Consider the following 16,475-nt stretch of genomic DNA (forward strand, 5'->3'; position numbering starts at 1 on the left):
ATGAAAGCCTGGAGAGGGGGCGGGATTCCAGGCTGCTTCTCGCTAGCCGATTACTCAATACCTGGAGGGCGGGACGGGGGCTGCAGAGCTACGATCCGATTGGTTTCGGGCTCAGCTGGAGGCGGGACGAGTTCTTGGTTGGGGCGGGTCCCGACGCGAGGCTGCAGGCTGCCCGGGAGGTCCGCGGTCCGCCCCGGAGCGCGGGAGAGAGGTACGGAGTTCGGACGGTACGGCCCTGGAGACTGGCCCCAGCGCCTGCGGTCTCCGACTCCGGGGGCTCCGGGCAGAGGCCCGGGCTCCCGACAGTGGGGTCGGTGTCCTCGGATGAGGTTTGGGTTTTCCCAGGAGAGACGAGGCCTTCGGGAGAATATGGGAGAGGGTCTTCATAGGATATGTCGGGTCCTGTTGGAGAGGGGGGGCCTTGGCTGTTAGAACTGGATCCCCGGAGGGATACTTAGGGTGATCTCTGAAGACCTAGGGCTGCGGGCTCGAGCTGTTGGGACCGACATTTGAGGGTCTCAGAGGTGGCAGGAGTGTAGGGGTAGTCTAGGGAGCCTGAGATCTCGAGTGCTGACATTTGGTGAGTTGGGGTCCGGGTTGTCACAGGACTCCTTTGGTTCTTCCCACCCCCACTCCTGGGCTGCTTTCCCTGGATAGCTGTTGGATCGACTGTGACCCTCACCCTGAGCAGACTCACAGAGTTTAAGGCCACAGGGCAAAGGTAAAACTCTGAATCACTTGGTGCCTGTTCCCAGGGCAACAAGATGGAGGAAGGCGGGAACCCAGGAGGACTGATTAAGGTGGTCCATCTACTGGTCTTGTCAGGTGCCTGGGGCATGCAAATGTGGGTGACCTTCGCCTCAGGTAGGGACCCTCTTTTGGGCCATCATGGATACCCAGGGTGGGGATCAAAATGGGAGGGGAACCTGGAAGTGTCCTAATAGGCATGTGGTCCCTTACCTCACAGGCTTCCTGCTTTTCCGAACCCTTCCCCGACATACCTTCGGCCTCGTGCAGAGCAAACTCTTCCCTTTCTACTTTTACATCTCCATGGGCTGTGCCTTTATCAACCTCTGCATCTTGGCTCCACAGCGTGCCTGGGCTCAGCTTACATTCTGGGAGGCCAGCCAGGTATGCAGTCTTGAGTGCCACTATCTTCTGGAGACTTGTTTCCAAGATCCCAATGACCACCTATGATCATCCCTTTGAGGAAGAAAGAAATCATGCCCCTTCTTCCTGGTGGAGACAGAGTTGGGCACTGGCTATCCTTGAGCAGTGCACAGTCTACACAACTGTCCCCAGCAGTCCTGTCTATCCTCCAGTATCTCTCTCTTGGCTGCTGCTCCCTCTCTTCCCCATGGCTGGGCCTGTTGCCAAGCTGAGGTGACTCAGCTGTGCTGGGACTCTGACCCCAGCTCATTGTTTAAAAACCAGCCCAACTGGGGATTTAGGGTTTCCTACCCCATTCATACATGTCCCCAGCCATGAGGCAAGGGACCATCTCTGCATCTCGAATTTCTCTACCTTGTTCTCCCTCTGCCCGCTATGTTTCTCAGATGTGGGCAAGTCAGGCCTGACAGGTGTGTCAGAATAATCTAGAGACAGAAGAGGATTATGGGTGACTAGAATTTCACAGATGTTTTAGTCACTTCCTGTGGACCCAAGTTGTGGAGTCTAGGCTGAAGCTAGAGGAGAGATGGACTCCATGTTTTGGGATAAGGAGGAGTCAGTCAGTTCTCTGTCCTAATTTTGGGAAAAGAGATCCTGCCCTTAGATAGCCATAGTTTGGGGGAACATAGGAGATGGGGAGACAAGCCCCTGCCTGTGGACTTTCAGTCTGGGTGTCAGAGGAGAGAGGCTCAGGGGGGAATAGAGAAGATGGAGCCACCCCCACAGCCTTTCCTTAGGGGCCGCCAGCTTCAGGTCCTCTTTCTGGGTTCAGGGAAGTGGGGGGCTGGCTTTGATTCAGTGCTGTCTTGATACCATTGTGGACTGTGAGGATGCAGACGGGCCCTCCCCAGAGCCCCTCCCACCCCTAGGCACCGCTTACCTTCTCTTCCCGCTGCGCTTGCCAGCTCTGCCTGCAGCTCCTGAGCCTCACCCTGGCTACCATCAATGCCCACTGGCTGGAGCCGCACACTACAGCTGCCATGTGGGCCCTGCAGATTGTGGAGAAGGAGCAGGGCCTAGGCGGGGAGGTGCCCGGCAGCCTCCAGGGCCCCGACCCCTACCGCCAGCTGCGGGAGAAGAACCCCAAGTACAGTGCTCTCCGCCGGAACTTCTTCCACTACCATGGCCTGTCCTCTCTTTGCAATCTGGGCTGTCTCCTGAGCAATGGGTTCTGCCTCGCTGGCCTTGCCCTGGGCCTCAGGAGCCTCTAATATGGACCCTGTATGTCAATAAATGCTTCTTTGGAGATGGCTTCTGTCGTTTTCTCGCCCCATGAGAAGCAGGGATGTGAGTGTGCAAGGGTAGTCCTGGTCCTGTTTCCCTATTCACATGGCATGATTCAGAATGTTAGTTATACAGCCCCTAAGTCTTTCCACTAGTGATACCCATTTATTGAGCACCAGCTGTATGGCAGGCATGGTGTTAACCATTGAACATACCATGTATCATGGCAACAATAGCTGGTTCCGATCCCTAAGGGACAATTTCCTATGCCACTGACATTGGGAGTGACTGTGTGACTTGCTGTGGCCAATGGAATGTGAGCGGATGTGGCATGGGTCTCTTCCAAGGAGAGGTGTTTCAAGACAGGATATAACATGCTGCATTTTCCCTTTACCACTGCAACCATGTGAGAACCAGTCATTGGCTATTGTGTGTTGTGAAGACTTTGGTGCTGTTTGTTACTGAGCATATTCAAGCCCTGCACTGCATCTCAATTCATCCATGTGGCACACGTAAGATGAAGCTACTATTCTCCTAAGACATGGATATGCAGAATTTAGCCAGTTGCTTGAACGCCAACAAATCCTGAACTATTGTAACTACTCTCCTTCTGGCTTGAAGAAAACATGGCTCCTTTTTTAGATCTAAATGCCAATTTTATTTATTTTATGTCAGATCTTACTGTGTGGGGGGCTGGGGTTGTGGCTCAGTGATAGAGTGCATGCCTTGCATGTATGAGGCACCGGGTTCGATCCTCAGCACCACATAAAAATAAAGGTATTGTGTCCATCTACAACTAAAAAAATATTTTAAAAAAGAAAAAAAAAAAAAAAAGATCTTACTGTGTGGCCTCAGGCAAAGAACTGCCCCTCTCTGAGCTTTGCTTTCCTCATGGGTAAAAGGTAGTTTTAACTACAAACGCCCACTTTAGGACCACGCACTGCCCTTTACCAACACTAACTCATCAGAATCCTACACAACCCTGTGAGAGGGGCCACTTGAAGGATGGAGAAACTGAGGCCCAGAGAGGTTAAGAAGCGTGTCCAAAGTCACAAGACTAGAAAGTGTCGGCGTTCTACTCATCACCGGCTCCGCTCCCGAGGCTCGGGCCGGCCTCCCGCCCCTCCCACCGGTGCCTACGAGCCCCGCCCCGGGGCGGCCCTGCCCACCCCGCCGCCTGGGCGGAGTCCGCGCGGGATCCGGGTGGCTGCGGGCGGCGGCGGCGGCGGCGACTGCGGGGGCCCGGGTCGCGGCCGAAGTCCGGCCGCAGCGAGTTCGGAGGCGGAACCCCGCGGGCAGCGCCCCTGGCGCGTGGTGATCCCTTCCCAGGGCGCGCACCCCGCTCCTCCGCTGCGCGTCCGGCAGGTCCGGGATCCGGGGCTGGGAGGAGGGCAGGGGGCTGGGGAACAAAGGCGGGGCTGCAGGGGACGCCTCGTCCTCCCCCGCGCTCAGCAGGGCTCCTCCGGCAGCCGTAACGGGGCGCGGGCGGGGCCCAGAGCCCAGCTGGGGACTTGCGATGGGACCATATGGTGATGGGGGAAGCAACTGCGCTCCTCTGCACCGGCTGGGGTGCCTGAAATACAGTGCAAGGGACAGATCCCGGCCCTCCGCTAGTGGCAGGCGTGAGGGAGGGTCGGCCGGATGGTCAGGAAGAGGTGGGACCGGTGACCGGTGACCGACAGAGGCGGAGTGGGGCGGGGGCCCTAGGCTGGCAGCCCTGCCCAGCGTGCTTCTCTGCCCCTCCTCAAACTCGTTCTCCCGGAACACCGGGTGGGGCCCGGCTTGGTCCGCATTGAAAATGAACCGCAGCCTCCAAGGTGGTTGAGAAATGGCTTAACCCAGGCTCCACGCGCCTGCGTGCCTCCCATTCATGCAGGCCTTCTTGTGCTGGGGAAACTGAGGCGTGGGGAGGGAAGGAGGGTTGCAGGTGTATCCAGGACCTGGAGGACCCGTGGCAGACTGTGGGCCCATCAGGCTCCTGGGGTCGAGTGCCTGGAGAGGAAGGAGCAAGGGAGCAGGTGGTGGTCCTGGAGGTAGGGTTTGTTATAATTATGTGGCTGGGATGACTTGGATTTGCCGACTCTCACACCTGCCTGGGTGGATTGGGGCTGAGGCTGGGGTGAGTCAGCCTTGGCCAGAGGCAGACAGGCTCAGCCCCTTTGACAAATAGAAAATGGCAGGTCCCCACTTGGGAGTAGAGCTGGGTCTTTAAATTCCTGATGTGTCCACAGAAACCCCCCTCACCCTGGGAGTCAGGGAGACAGTTGAATTGGGTTTGGGTGGTGAGTAGAACATGCACCCTAGTGGTGGACACCTGCCAAAGTCAACACCCAGGCCCTGCAGTGGGGGGTTGTCTGGCTTGCTGGCAGGCTCCCCCCTCCCAGCTAACACCTGGGCCTCCCAGCTGCTCACTCTGGGACAAAGTCCACACCTCAGCTTCTGCAGACGTCCTCAGGGGCCAGAGGAGGCACCCCCCGATGCAGTGCCCTGTGTCTGAACCCTTAGCCAGGCCTAGGGGCCTCAAGACAGGAGCCCCCAAACCCACTGTAACAAAGGCTCAATTTTTCCTTTGTGTGAAGATGAAACAGCAATAGCATTTATTGAGCACCAACTGTATGCTGGGCACTGTTTTATAACCACTGGGTGTATTAAGAGCCTCCCGCTGCACGTGGCAGCCTCAAGGGCGAGCTTCTCCCTCTTTGTCACAGCTGTGCCCTGGATAACAGCCTAGTTCTAGTCCCAGGCAGGGCAGAGGCAGTCTCAGTAAGCGCTAAAGGACTCAAGAAACTCATTTTAGGCTCCTGACTACCCATCCTTTCAGATAGGGCTATAACAAAACCCCATTTTTCAGAAAAGGATGATGAGGTGGAGTCAGAGGTGATGCCTCCGGGCTCCGGGCCTCCGACTGCAGAGCTGGGCTCCAGCCAAGCCAGGTGGATGCACCGGAGCTGTAACTGGTGTCTGATTCCCCTGTAGGACTCGCCTTTCCCTCCGAGAGGACTCCGGGCCTTGTCCCCAGCAGGCGCCTGCCAAGATGGCCTCAGCAGGAGACCCCCCAGCGGGCCCTCGGGACGCTGCAGACCAGAACTTTGACTACATGTTCAAGCTGCTGCTCATCGGCAACAGCAGCGTGGGCAAGACGTCCTTCCTGTTCCGGTATGCCGACGACTCCTTCACACCCGCCTTCGTCAGCACCGTGGGCATCGACTTCAAGGTCAAGACTGTCTACCGCCACGACAAGAGGATCAAGCTGCAGATTTGGGTGAGCCAGGCAGCTCTGTGGTCTGTGGCAAGGGGGACAGTCCCTTCAGCGTTGTTCATTAGAGGGTTCCTCGCGGGAGGGAGAGTGGCCCAGAGTTGGTGAGGGAGGTGGTACCTCTGGGGTGTCCTTGTCAGGGTGAGCTGGCCTGGGTGGCCTGTGGGGGGCCTGAGAGGGGAGATGGCACTCACCTGGGCCTGTCTGAAGTGCTGGCGACAGTGAGGAAGTGGTTGGGAGCCCTCTGAGGGTCCAGCCTGTCTTCAGAGCCATGCCCTTGGCCCAGCTGTTGATCCAGATCATCGAGGTTTCAAGTGCACCAAGCTGTCCTGTCAGGATGACACCCTCTGACCGGGGTGGCTCTTGGAAATGAGGTCCAAGGTGTTCTTAGGTCTATGAGAAGTAGGTGACCCCTCAGACTGGGAACCCCTGCAGGGCAGGGCCAGGTGTGGCTGAGAATGAGTTCATGTCTCCCCCATGATTGGGACTGTGAGGACCACTGGGCAGCGTCCCCTTCCAACAGAGTCCTGCAAGGTTTGGGTGGGGACAGGGTGGCTTCTCGCCACCTGACGCTGCTGTTTGCTTAGGACACAGCAGGCCAGGAGCGCTACCGCACGATTACCACTGCCTACTACCGCGGCGCCATGGGCTTCCTGCTCATGTATGACATTTCCAACCAGGAGTCCTTTGCTGCCGTGCAGGACTGGTGAGTGCTGCTGGCCGCTGACCCCTTGACCTTTGTCCTTTCCCTGCCACCCCTAAACCCAGCTCATGGCCTGCCTCCACAGGGCCACACAGATCAAGACCTACTCCTGGGACAATGCCCAGGTCATCCTCGTAGGGAACAAGTGCGACCTGGAGGATGAGCGTGTGGTGCCTACTGAGGACGGCCAGAGACTCGCGGATGACCTTGGTTAGTGCTCAGCCTGGGCCTCAGGCCCCGGGCCTCCCAGAACCCAACCTTCTTCCCACCCTCAGGCCCCAGATCCAACAACCAACACCAGCCCTTTGAGGATCTGCCCAGAAAATACCCATGGGTGTGCCACATTCTCCATGTAATTTGATTTCTGGAGAAATCCATAGGAACTTCCATGCTCTGGCAACCCAGTTAATGGAGACTGGGATCCTAAGAAGGCAACTGACTTTTCCGTCTCTTTTGTGTTATATCAGGCATCAAAACCCACCGTCTGCTACCTGTTTTTGTGCCATCTGTGATCTGTGAATAGTTTTTAACTCTTTTTTCCTTTCTGCTGGAGATGGAACCTAGGGCCTTGTGCATGCTAGGCAAGTACTCTATGACTGGACTACATTCCCAGCCCCAGTTTTTATATTTTTAAATAGTTGTAACAGAGAGAGAGAGAGAGAGAGAGAGAGAGAGCTCAATAATGTATCGTGACATGGGAAATTTATTATTTTTAGGTATCTGTAAGATTTTGTTTTAACCTTTTAATTGACAAAATAATTATACATAATAATTGTAACACGTATTGGGTACAGTGTGATAACAAGGTACCTGTATACAATGTGTAATGATTAAATCAGAATAATTATTGATTCCAACTCTTACACATTTATTTTTTTAGGGTTTGGAGCCTTTGAACGCCAGTCATCATAAATATATATGAAAAATATGTGCAATTCAATTGCAATGTTTTTTTTTAAAGTATTTTAAAGTATTTAGTTTTTAGTTGTAGGTGGACACAATATCTTTATTTCATTTTTATATTGTGCTGAGGTTCAAATCTAGTGTCTCACATGTGCTAGGCAAGCACTCTACCACTGAGCCACAAACCCAGGCTCCCCTACTTTTTTAATATTTATTTTTTAGTTGTAGTTGGACATAATACCTTTATTTATTTATTTTTATGTGGTGCTGAGGGTCAAATCCAGGGCCTTGCACTTGGTAGGTAAGCACTCTACCATTGAGCTATAAACCCAGCCCAAATTGCAATATTTATAGGGGTTTGAGATGTGGCAAGGCCCAGGGTTTAATGCTCAACACTATTCATACACACGAAAAGGGAAAGATTTAAAAAAAAAAAAACTTGCTGTTTATACTTGAAGCTTCCCAGGAACATAGCCATACTCATTCACTTATGTATTTTGTAGCAGCTTGTCTTCTACGATGAATAGAGCTATGTAATTGAGACCAGTCAGCCTAAAATCTTTACTTTCTAGCCTTTTATCTCTCAACTATAATAGTCCTCTTTCCGTTTTCATTTTTTTTCTTTTCTTTTCTTTTTTTTTTGGTAGCAGGGATTGGACTTAGGGGCATTCAGCCATTGAGCCACATCCCAGCCCTATTTTGCATTTTATTTAGAGACATGGTCTCACTGAATTGCTTAATGCTCGCTTTTGCTGAGACTGGTTTTGAACTTGCAATCCTCCTGCCTTAGCCTCCGGAGCCGTGCGTCACCACGCCTGTTGAATTTGTTTTTAGTTCCTGGGGATCAAACCCAGGACTATACACAGATGACACCAGGCCCCTACCACTGAGCCATACCCTGAACCCTGAGCCAGTGCTCAGGGACAGTTTGCTGAACAACAAAGCAGTGAATGGTGGAAGGAGGGTGTGAACTCTCTTACTCTGTGCCTCGTGACAGTCCTGCCACCACACTGTCCTCCTGGGCAAATGTGGTCTTTCTTACCCATGTGAGCCTCTGCCTCATACAATCTGCATTTTTTACATCTCAGTGTATTCACTACAGAAATTTACTAGAGAAACTAGAAACCACAAGAAAGTATCAAGACAGAACTAAAATTCATTTGCAGTCACGTCACTTGAAAATCATTACTAATAGCATTTCTGCTATTTAGCTTTGTGGTCTTTTTTCTATAGAAATACACAAATATTGGGATTGGGTTTGTGGGGAGCAGATATGTGCATGCCTTTTATCCCACAAAATTGGGATCAAGTTCTGTCCTCTACTTTGTATTCTAATATTTTAACCTAATGACAGGGCGTGGGCATCTCACCTTGGCCCTAGTCTCCAGGTGTTTTCTGCAAGCAGAAAAGTAATACCTGCAAGTACTCCACTTCCTGGTGGGGCATACCCAATTTCGCCATTTCCAAGCAAGTCGGGGCTCCAAGGCCCTGTCCCACAAAACGAAGACAGTTTCTCTGACAAAATCAATGTAAAAAATGACAAGGAAAGCTGGGCATGGTGGCGCACCTGTAATCCTAGTGGCTCGGGAGACAGAGACAGGAAGATCGTGAGTTCAAAGCCAGCCTCAAGAATGGCAAGGCGCTAAGCAACTCAGTGAAACCCTGTCTCTAAACAAAATACAAAATAGGGTTGGGTTGCTCAGTGGTCAAGTGCCCCTGAGTTCAATTCCTGGTACCCCCAAAAAGGGGGGGGGGCTGGAATGGATCTCAGTGGTAGAGCTCCCCTGGTTCAATCCCCAGTACCACCAGAAAAAAAAAAAATAGTGTGTTTGCTGGGGGTTAGATATAGGGGTTTACACAGACTGAGCTTTACCATTGAGCTGCACCCCCTACCCCCTCTAATTTTTTTTTATAATGCAGCTTGACACAGGGATTGAGGCCTCTCACCCGTGCTATGTGTAATGTGATGGTAGGAACATTTTAATTTTTGGCCCACCATGACTAGTGGCAATTGGGGATACGTTGGAGGACCATTCAGGAACAGCTGCATGCAGGCAGTACCCTACAATGACCTCCAAGACTTGCAGAGTTTTCAGGTTGATGGGTCACTTTTTTTTTTTTTTTTTTTTTTTTGGTACCTGGGGTTGAACTCAGGGGCCTCAACCACTGAGCCACATCCCCAATCCTATTTCGTATTTTATTTAGAGGCAGGGTCTCACTGAGTTGCTTAGCACCTCAGCATTGCTGAGGCTGATTTCAAACTCGAGATCCTCCTGCCTCAGCCTCCTGAGCTGCTGGGATTACAGGCATGTGCCACTGGGCCTGGCTTTTGTTTGTTTGTTTTGAGGTCAGGTTGCACTGTGTTGCCCAGGCTGGTCTTGAATTCCTAGGCACAAAGAATTCTCCCATCTCAGCCTCCAAGTAGCTGGGACTGCATACACACCACTGCGCTCAGTGTTGGTGAGGTACTTTTTATAGTTGGGCATGTCCCCAGAGCATGTATGCTACCCTGCACCTTTGGGAAGACAAACTTTTCTTTTGTTTGGGGAATTGAACCCAGGGCTCACCCATGCTAGGCAAGTTCTCAATCACTGAGCTACATCCCCAGCCTTTTTTATTTTATTTTGAGACAGAGAGGTGCTAAGTTGCCCAGTGTGGACTTGAACTTGAAATCCTGCTTTAGCCTCCCAAGCGGCTGGGATTACAGGCATGCTCCATTGCATCAAGCTCTTGGCTTCATTTTCAAATAAATATGTGACTTGGCAGGCCTCTTTGGGCAGCAGAAATTGGGTTGAAGCTGAGCTGTAGCCACCTGTGGACACCCCATGGCTACTGGACATTATTGTTTGGACTGTTGCAGCCACTGCCTTGTGACAAAGAGATTCTTAGGATTGTCCATTTCAGGGCAGCTGCTGCAGTAGCAACATCGTTTTTCTCATTTTTACAAAGGATCAAACATAGTGTCAGAGAGGCTAAGACACTCAGGTAAGGTCCCACAGCAGAATAAAGGGCAGAATTGGGCTTAGAGCCCAGGCATGCGGGACGCCCCAGCCCAGTCCTGCTCCTGGGAGTCTCATGGGTGTCTCCACCTTATATCCATCCAGGTTTCGAGTTCTTTGAGGCCAGTGCCAAGGAGAACATCAATGTGAAGCAGGTCTTCGAGCGCCTGGTGGATGTCATCTGTGAGAAGATGAACGAGTCCCTGGAACCCAGCTCCAGCCCAGGCAGCAATGGCAAAGGCCCAACCCTGGGGGACACCCCAGCTCCCCAGCCCAGCAGCTGCAGTTGTTAGGGATGGCTCTCGACCCCCTCCGGCCCCCTCCTGCCTCTGCAGGGGTTGTGACTGAGGCACGAGCCACAAGGGCTGTCTGCAAGCTCAGGAAACCCCCATTCCTGCATGGCTCAGTCCCTTTCCATGTCACCACGGTTAGGCAGCCCCTGTCAGAGGCCGCACACCCCAGGGGCTCAGCTCCACATTTCAGGCAGGGGCTTGGGGACATTGCCGTGCACTTGTTTGCTGCTTTCCCAGACATTTTAACAGGGGGCTGTGGGCAGCATGTCCCGCATGCCTGGGGGAGGGGCATCCACAGTGCCTTTGACCTTGGACCCGTGCCCCAGTGCCACCCTGTGCTGGCATTGCCTGGTGCTTACAGGCTGGAGGAAGATGTCTTGCGGCATGGGTTCTCCAAGTTAATCCTGGGAGGTGTTGGGGGAGACCCTCTTTCTCAGGTCCCCCAGCTTGGGCTTTGAGCCTATCCTATGAATCTTCTAGATGCCAAGGTTCCAAGATGGGGCAGCGATTTGGCCCCTATACACTTCTCCCTCTGGCTTGCAGACCGTCCCCTGGTGAAAACAGTGTGAAGGCCCACAGAAGAGACAGTGGGTCAGACCCCCACCCCCGAGGGGCTCTTAAAGTGCTTTCTGAGCTTCCCTGGGACCCATGTCACTCTTGACCCGGTCATTGTCTTGACTGATCCACTTCATCTCTGATCCTGAATTGAATTCTAGAACATTCTAGCTACAATGGGTAGGGCCAAGAATTGCCCAACTCTTAACATTCCTGCTTGGGGCTTTCTGCCAGGAATTAATCTCAGAGCCAGGAGACTAGGCCCTCCCTCTGGGGCCCCATCCGCCTGGTTGTATTTTCAGCAAGATCTTTCCAAATCTTACATCCTGCTAGAAAAGGAAATTGGGCAACGATCCCACAGCCTGCGCTTGCCGGTGACTTCCTGATGTCAGGTTTGGGCTTCTCCAACTTTTGAAGACCCAGTGTTTTCTTCCCAAGCCATGTCCTCAGGGTCCCAGTGCCATGACATTTGTGCCAGTGGAGGAGTCTTGAGTAAAGGGTGCTTTGGGGTCAGGAAGGAGAATTGGGAAGTTGGGTTGCACCAGCTTCTGTCATTGCCTCCACTTGTGGACACAGCTGGGGACTGGCAGGTCCTCATGTTGGTGGGGGGATGTGCTGTGATCAGTGTCAGGGAGCCCACAAAGCCAGGACCCCTCTTTGGAGGGTGGATGCCAATCGAGGATCTATCTTGACCCTGGAGCCCAGAGGCTCTTGCTACCCACTGGGGTCCAAGCTTGCCTGGCATGGCACCCCTCACTGCTCCAAACCCCCTCTGACCACAGCCTGCACCGACACTGTGAGGAAGCCTAAGTGGATTCTTGGGGTCCCCATCACCCTGATTCCATGTCAAGGCTGTATCTGCTGCCCAAGCCCATGCAGCCAGAATGATTTCCTGCAGTTTTAATAAGCTCTACCTCCGCCCTGGGTATATGTGTGGGAAAACCTGGTTCAAGTTCAAATTAAATGACCAAATGGAAATGGACAAATCCTACAAACCCACAAAGGAGGGTATCTGAATGTTTGAGGTGGGAGTCCACTTTTTCTCGCTGCTTGGATACCAAAGTCGAAGCATCTCAGAAAGCTCTGAAGATGCACAGGCTCATCAGGATTTTGCTGGCCAGTCCATTTTTAAGCTGCTGCCCCAAAATGATGGACCAGTGGACCATTGGTCAAGGACCAAGTTTCTCATCACCCATGTGATAAAGCAGCTGTGGCCGCGTCTTGAACTTGACCTGAAGTTTTCTGTTTACGTTTGATTTTTCAAAAGTTCAGTTTCAAGTAGCAACAGAGAGGGCTGCCTCGGGGTTCTCTCAAAACTCGGGGAATAATGTAGGAAACATTTTTTGGTTTTTCCTAAAAATGGGACAGATTTTAAGTTTTATTATAGCAGGGAGGTTTAGCTCCAAATGATCACAAGGGAACCGAAACCAATGTCCTCTTGGTCACTGAGTGGGAAAGAGGTCTGTTGAGTTTATAAACAGAAATTAAACCAAAGGCCGCAGGAAAACCACTCCTCAGCTCCAGAGGACTGAGGTCAGAAGAGCTACCCACCAGTGCCTTGCTATTTCCTATTAGTAGTTTGTCTTTCCACGGGCAGTTTCAGTGGGAGGTTCTATTTTTCTTCTCCTTTTGCTTCTCCAGGGATCACCTTCTTGCATATTCCTTAACTCCTCCGCCAAGACTCAAACAGGGTGAAATTTGATCTCAGTATTAAAGCGATAATTCTGCTACCGGCTCCTCCCTGACAGTTCTGAAACACTACTGAATGAACTCTTGGCAGGTCATTTGTATCCTGAATGTGGTTCTGTGTAAGTGATTCCTTGGTGTCCAACTTGGAAATATATGCACTTTTCTCCACATGAAATAAAGTAGTTGTGCCTGAATGCATTTGTGCTTTTGCTTCTATTAGTGAAATGCAACTTCCAGGAAAGGGTGGACAGTTAGTTGAAGGTCATTGGTGATGCAGCAGAGCCCTCAGCAGGCCTGGGGCTGCCTCTTGTGATGCCCTATAACCAACAATTTGGTTCTAGAAAGTTCCACCTTGTGGAAAGCAGGAAGGGTGATATTTCTCCAATTAATCCTACTAAGTCTGTCCTTCCCACAGTAGCCCCAGGTGACTCTGAACATTTGAGTCAGAGTATGTCCATCCTCTGCTCAGAACTATCCATGGCTCCTACCTTATTTGGGGAAAATGCCCAAGCCCTCCCCCTGTGGTCCACAAGGCCCTGCATGATCTGACTCATGACCCCACTTACCTCCCCGTAGTTGCCCCCATGGCAGCCATGTTGGCATATTTGTTTTTATTCAAATATACTGGGCCCATACCTCAGGGCCTTTGCACAGGCTCTTCTGTCTTCCTGGTCCACTCTCATCCTAGATCGTCTTACATGATTCCCCTCCTCTCCTCCTTTAGTTCTTTGTACAAGTCCCACTTTCTCATTGAAACCCCTGTTTAGTCCTACAGCCTCTCTCCAGTGTCTCCCCCCACTTTCTCCTTGAACTTAACACCTTGATCATGCTAAGTACATGCTCTACCACTGAGCTCCATCCTTAGTCTCTCCCCGGTATTTCTGATGTCCTTTCCTCTGTACTTGATATCCCTCCAGAACCCCTAAAACCTAAACTACTATACGATTTACTAGTTTAAGTGTCTCCCTCACAGCTCAAGTGCAGGGATTTTGTCCTTTTCCCTGCCACGTTTAGCTCTGTTTCTGGCTGTGATAAAATAAATATTTGATCTTTGTCTCCACTGGTTCCTAGCAAACGCTTCTAAAACCCTTAGAATCTTTGGAGAGAGAAGAGTATCTTTTGCACACCAAGGAAGCGACTGGTAACCGGGGCCCCCAAGAAGCTGCAGGGTGGGGCTGGGTTGCGAGAAAGACCCAGGCAGAATTAAGGGGTTACTTGTGGTCCCACCCTTCAGCTCCCCGCTCACCTTGGGGGAGGGCAGAGAAGCTGGAAGTTGAGTTGATCACCAATGGCCAAAACAAACCCCTGAAGGATGGGGTCCCAAGGGTTTGGAGTTAGTGAACAAGGAGCCCAGCACACCACCCACCGTATCCCCGACTCGGTCTGATCCTTCACCACCTTTACTCACTGGCCAGTAAAGGAAGGTAAAGCGCCTGGTCACTTACGTAGGGAACCAGTGAGTGTCATTGTAGCAAATTATTGACCTTGAAAGAGGGAAGACTGCAGAAACCCTCAGGCTTTATAGCCAAGTGTGACGGCCATGTGGGTAACCAGGGTTGGGTGTGTCCCCCAGAATACATGGGTAAGAAACTTAATCCAAAGTCGTGTTAGTGGTACTGGGAGGATTTGAGTGGTCATGAGGATTAGATGAGGTCCCCTGAGAGTAGGGACAGCCATAATGACATTGTGGCTTTATTAAATGAGGAAGAAGCCCTGAACTAGCAGGAGTGCCGCGTCTCACCTTGTGATGTCCTGCATCACTTTAGAACTCCGCACCAGAGGGCCCGTCTGCAGGAAGGACTCACCAGATGTGGCACTGGATCTTTTTTTTTTTTTTTTTTTTTTTTTGCTACCAGGGATTGAACCCAGGGGCACTTTGCCACCAAGCCACATCCCCAGCTCCCACTCCCCTTTTTAATTTTTTTTCAGTTGTAGAGGGACATAATATCTTTATTTATTTTTATGTGATGCTGAGGATTGAACCCAGTGCCTCACGTGTGCCAGACAAGCATTCTACCAACCCCAGCCCCTCCCAGGCCTCTTTTACAGATTTTATTTACAGACAGGGTCTCATTGAGTTGCTTAGGGCCTCACTAAGTTGCTGAGGCTGGCTTTGAATTCGTGATGCTCCTGTCTCAGCCTCCCAAGTGGTTGGGATTACAGGCGTGCGCTGTGCCCAGCTTATTTATTTTTTAAATTTTGAAATAGGGTCTCGCTGAGTTGCTGAGGGTCTTGCAAAGTTGCTGAGGCTGGCCTTGATCCTCCTGCCTCAGCCTCCTGAGTGGCTGGGATTACAGGCATGTGCCACCCTGCCTGGCTCCCAATAAACTTTTCTTTTGTATATAAAACTCCGTCTGTGATATTGTTACAACAATAACAACAAAAATGGAAAAGGACACCGGGTAATTCAAGCGAGGGCAGTTTTGTGGGACTGAGCCCTTAAAGTGAAAGGACCCCTATTGAAATTAAAAGCAACTTCCTGATAAATGGTTTTATTTCTTGAGCTAACAGCAGGCGCCAAGGAAATTAAGATTGACATGTTCTCCAGCTAAGCACAGCCAAGTTAAATCTGCGCATCACATGCCCTGCCTTTTGCAACATTGGTGCCTCCTCTTCTCTTATAAAAGCTTTCTGCCCCCCTGAGTCCCCAGAGATGGAGATTTAAGACAGGAGGATCTCTATCTTCCTCAACTCCGACTTTGAATAAACCTATTTTCCTCATCAGCCTGGCTCTCGAGTTTCTGTGGAGTGTGACAGGAGGCAAAGCCAGATGCCCCCAAGCGCAAAACTGTACAGTCTCACACTAACTCCAGGTAATGTGGGTCAGGACCAAATTGAATTGCAGGACACCCAGATGGTGTCCAGGGAGAATTAGAGAACTGCTCTGTGTGGGCAACCCCCATGTGTGTTCTGAGTGTTGGGAGGGGGCTGGGTTGTGGCTCAGTGGTTAAGCGTTTGCCAAGCACGTGGGAGGCACTGGGTTTGGTCCTCAGCACCATGTAAAAGTAAATAAAGTAAAGGAACTGTATCCATAATATATATACATATGTGTGTGTGTGTGTGTGTGTGTGTGTGTGTGTGTGTAAAAAGATAAATAAATACAAATTTTATATGTACGTACATATATTTATTTATTTACTCAAAAAATAAGTGTTGTGAGTGCGGTTTCTGACATAGAGCAGGACATTGATGATGGTGGTTGAGTGGGGCATGACTGCAGACCCCAAAAGAGAGACTAAGGCCAGGAGCTCCACAGCCTGTCGCAAGATTCTCAGCTCTGCTCTCTGTGCCTTTCCTCTGCATCCCTGACTCCCATGAAGTGGTGCCCTTGAACAAGGGGCAGTTGCCCAAAGCCCCCACCTAGGCCTGAACCAATGACTGTGCCAAGAGGTGGAATGAGCTGATTGGCTGGCGGGGTCACATGCCAGCCCCTGGCTTAGACACAGACAGTCTGAGACCAGCGGCTTCAAAGAAAAATAGATGTGGACTTGCCTGAAGTGGGAGGTTGATTGCCACGGTAGCAAATGTGACCTGCCCATTCTACCTTCCTCTGATCCTTCCAAAATAAAGACTGGAGCCCGGCGATAGCACACACCTGTAATCTCTGCAACTCAAGAGGCTGAGACAGGAGGGTTATGAGTTCAAAGCCAGCCTCAGCAATTTAGCAAGGCTCTAAGCAATTC

General features: G+C 51.4%; 2 protein-coding genes across 5 annotated transcripts; both read left to right on the top strand.

Moving 5' to 3' along the window:
• Nucleotides 1-105: 105 nt before the first annotated feature.
• On the top strand, nt 106-2,416 carry Tmem205 (transmembrane protein 205). 4 transcript variants are annotated; one of them, XM_076871234.1, is made up of 4 exons: nt 106-211; nt 756-864; nt 968-1,131; nt 2,076-2,416. In XM_076871234.1, the coding sequence occupies exons 2-4, from the start codon at nt 765-767 to the stop codon at nt 2,379-2,381; spliced, it is 570 nt and encodes a 189-aa protein (XP_076727349.1). In that variant the 5' UTR covers nt 106-211; nt 756-764; the 3' UTR covers nt 2,382-2,416. The 4 variants fall into 4 exon arrangements, with proteins under 4 accessions (XP_076727349.1, XP_076727358.1, XP_076727376.1 ...); XM_076871243.1 differs by having other exon boundaries at nt 162-227; XM_076871261.1 differs by lacking the exon at nt 106-211 and adding an exon at nt 243-310.
• A 1,183-nt stretch (nt 2,417-3,599) lies between these two features.
• Rab3d (RAB3D, member RAS oncogene family) lies at nt 3,600-12,986 on the top strand. Its single transcript, XM_076871275.2, has 5 exons — nt 3,600-3,759; nt 5,371-5,656; nt 6,238-6,356; nt 6,439-6,563; nt 10,361-12,986. Exons 2-5 carry the CDS (start codon nt 5,429-5,431, stop codon nt 10,546-10,548), a joined length of 660 nt encoding a protein of 219 aa, XP_076727390.1. The 5' UTR covers nt 3,600-3,759; nt 5,371-5,428; the 3' UTR covers nt 10,549-12,986.
• Nucleotides 12,987-16,475: the final 3,489 nt, after the last annotated feature.

Source organism: Callospermophilus lateralis, chromosome 1 (genome assembly GCF_048772815.1).
Source record: "Callospermophilus lateralis isolate mCalLat2 chromosome 1, mCalLat2.hap1, whole genome shotgun sequence".
NCBI classification, from domain to species: domain Eukaryota; kingdom Metazoa; phylum Chordata; class Mammalia; order Rodentia; family Sciuridae; genus Callospermophilus; species Callospermophilus lateralis.

Bases quoted from the DNA above. Each gene is read 5' to 3' on its own strand.
- Tmem205 (XM_076871234.1), top strand. From the start codon at position 765: ATGGAGGAAGGCGGGAACCCAGGAGGACTGATTAAGGTGGTCCATCTA. The intron at 865-967 runs GTAGGGACCCTC...CTTACCTCACAG, and splicing joins GTGGGTGACCTTCGCCTCAG to GCTTCCTGCTTTTCCGAACC. The intron at 1,132-2,075 runs GTATGCAGTCTT...TGCGCTTGCCAG, and splicing joins CATTCTGGGAGGCCAGCCAG to CTCTGCCTGCAGCTCCTGAG.
- Rab3d (XM_076871275.2), top strand. From the start codon at position 5,429: ATGGCCTCAGCAGGAGACCCCCCAGCGGGCCCTCGGGACGCTGCAGAC. The intron at 6,357-6,438 runs GTGAGTGCTGCT...CTGCCTCCACAG, and splicing joins TTTGCTGCCGTGCAGGACTG to GGCCACACAGATCAAGACCT. The intron at 6,564-10,360 runs GTTAGTGCTCAG...ATATCCATCCAG, and splicing joins GAGACTCGCGGATGACCTTG to GTTTCGAGTTCTTTGAGGCC.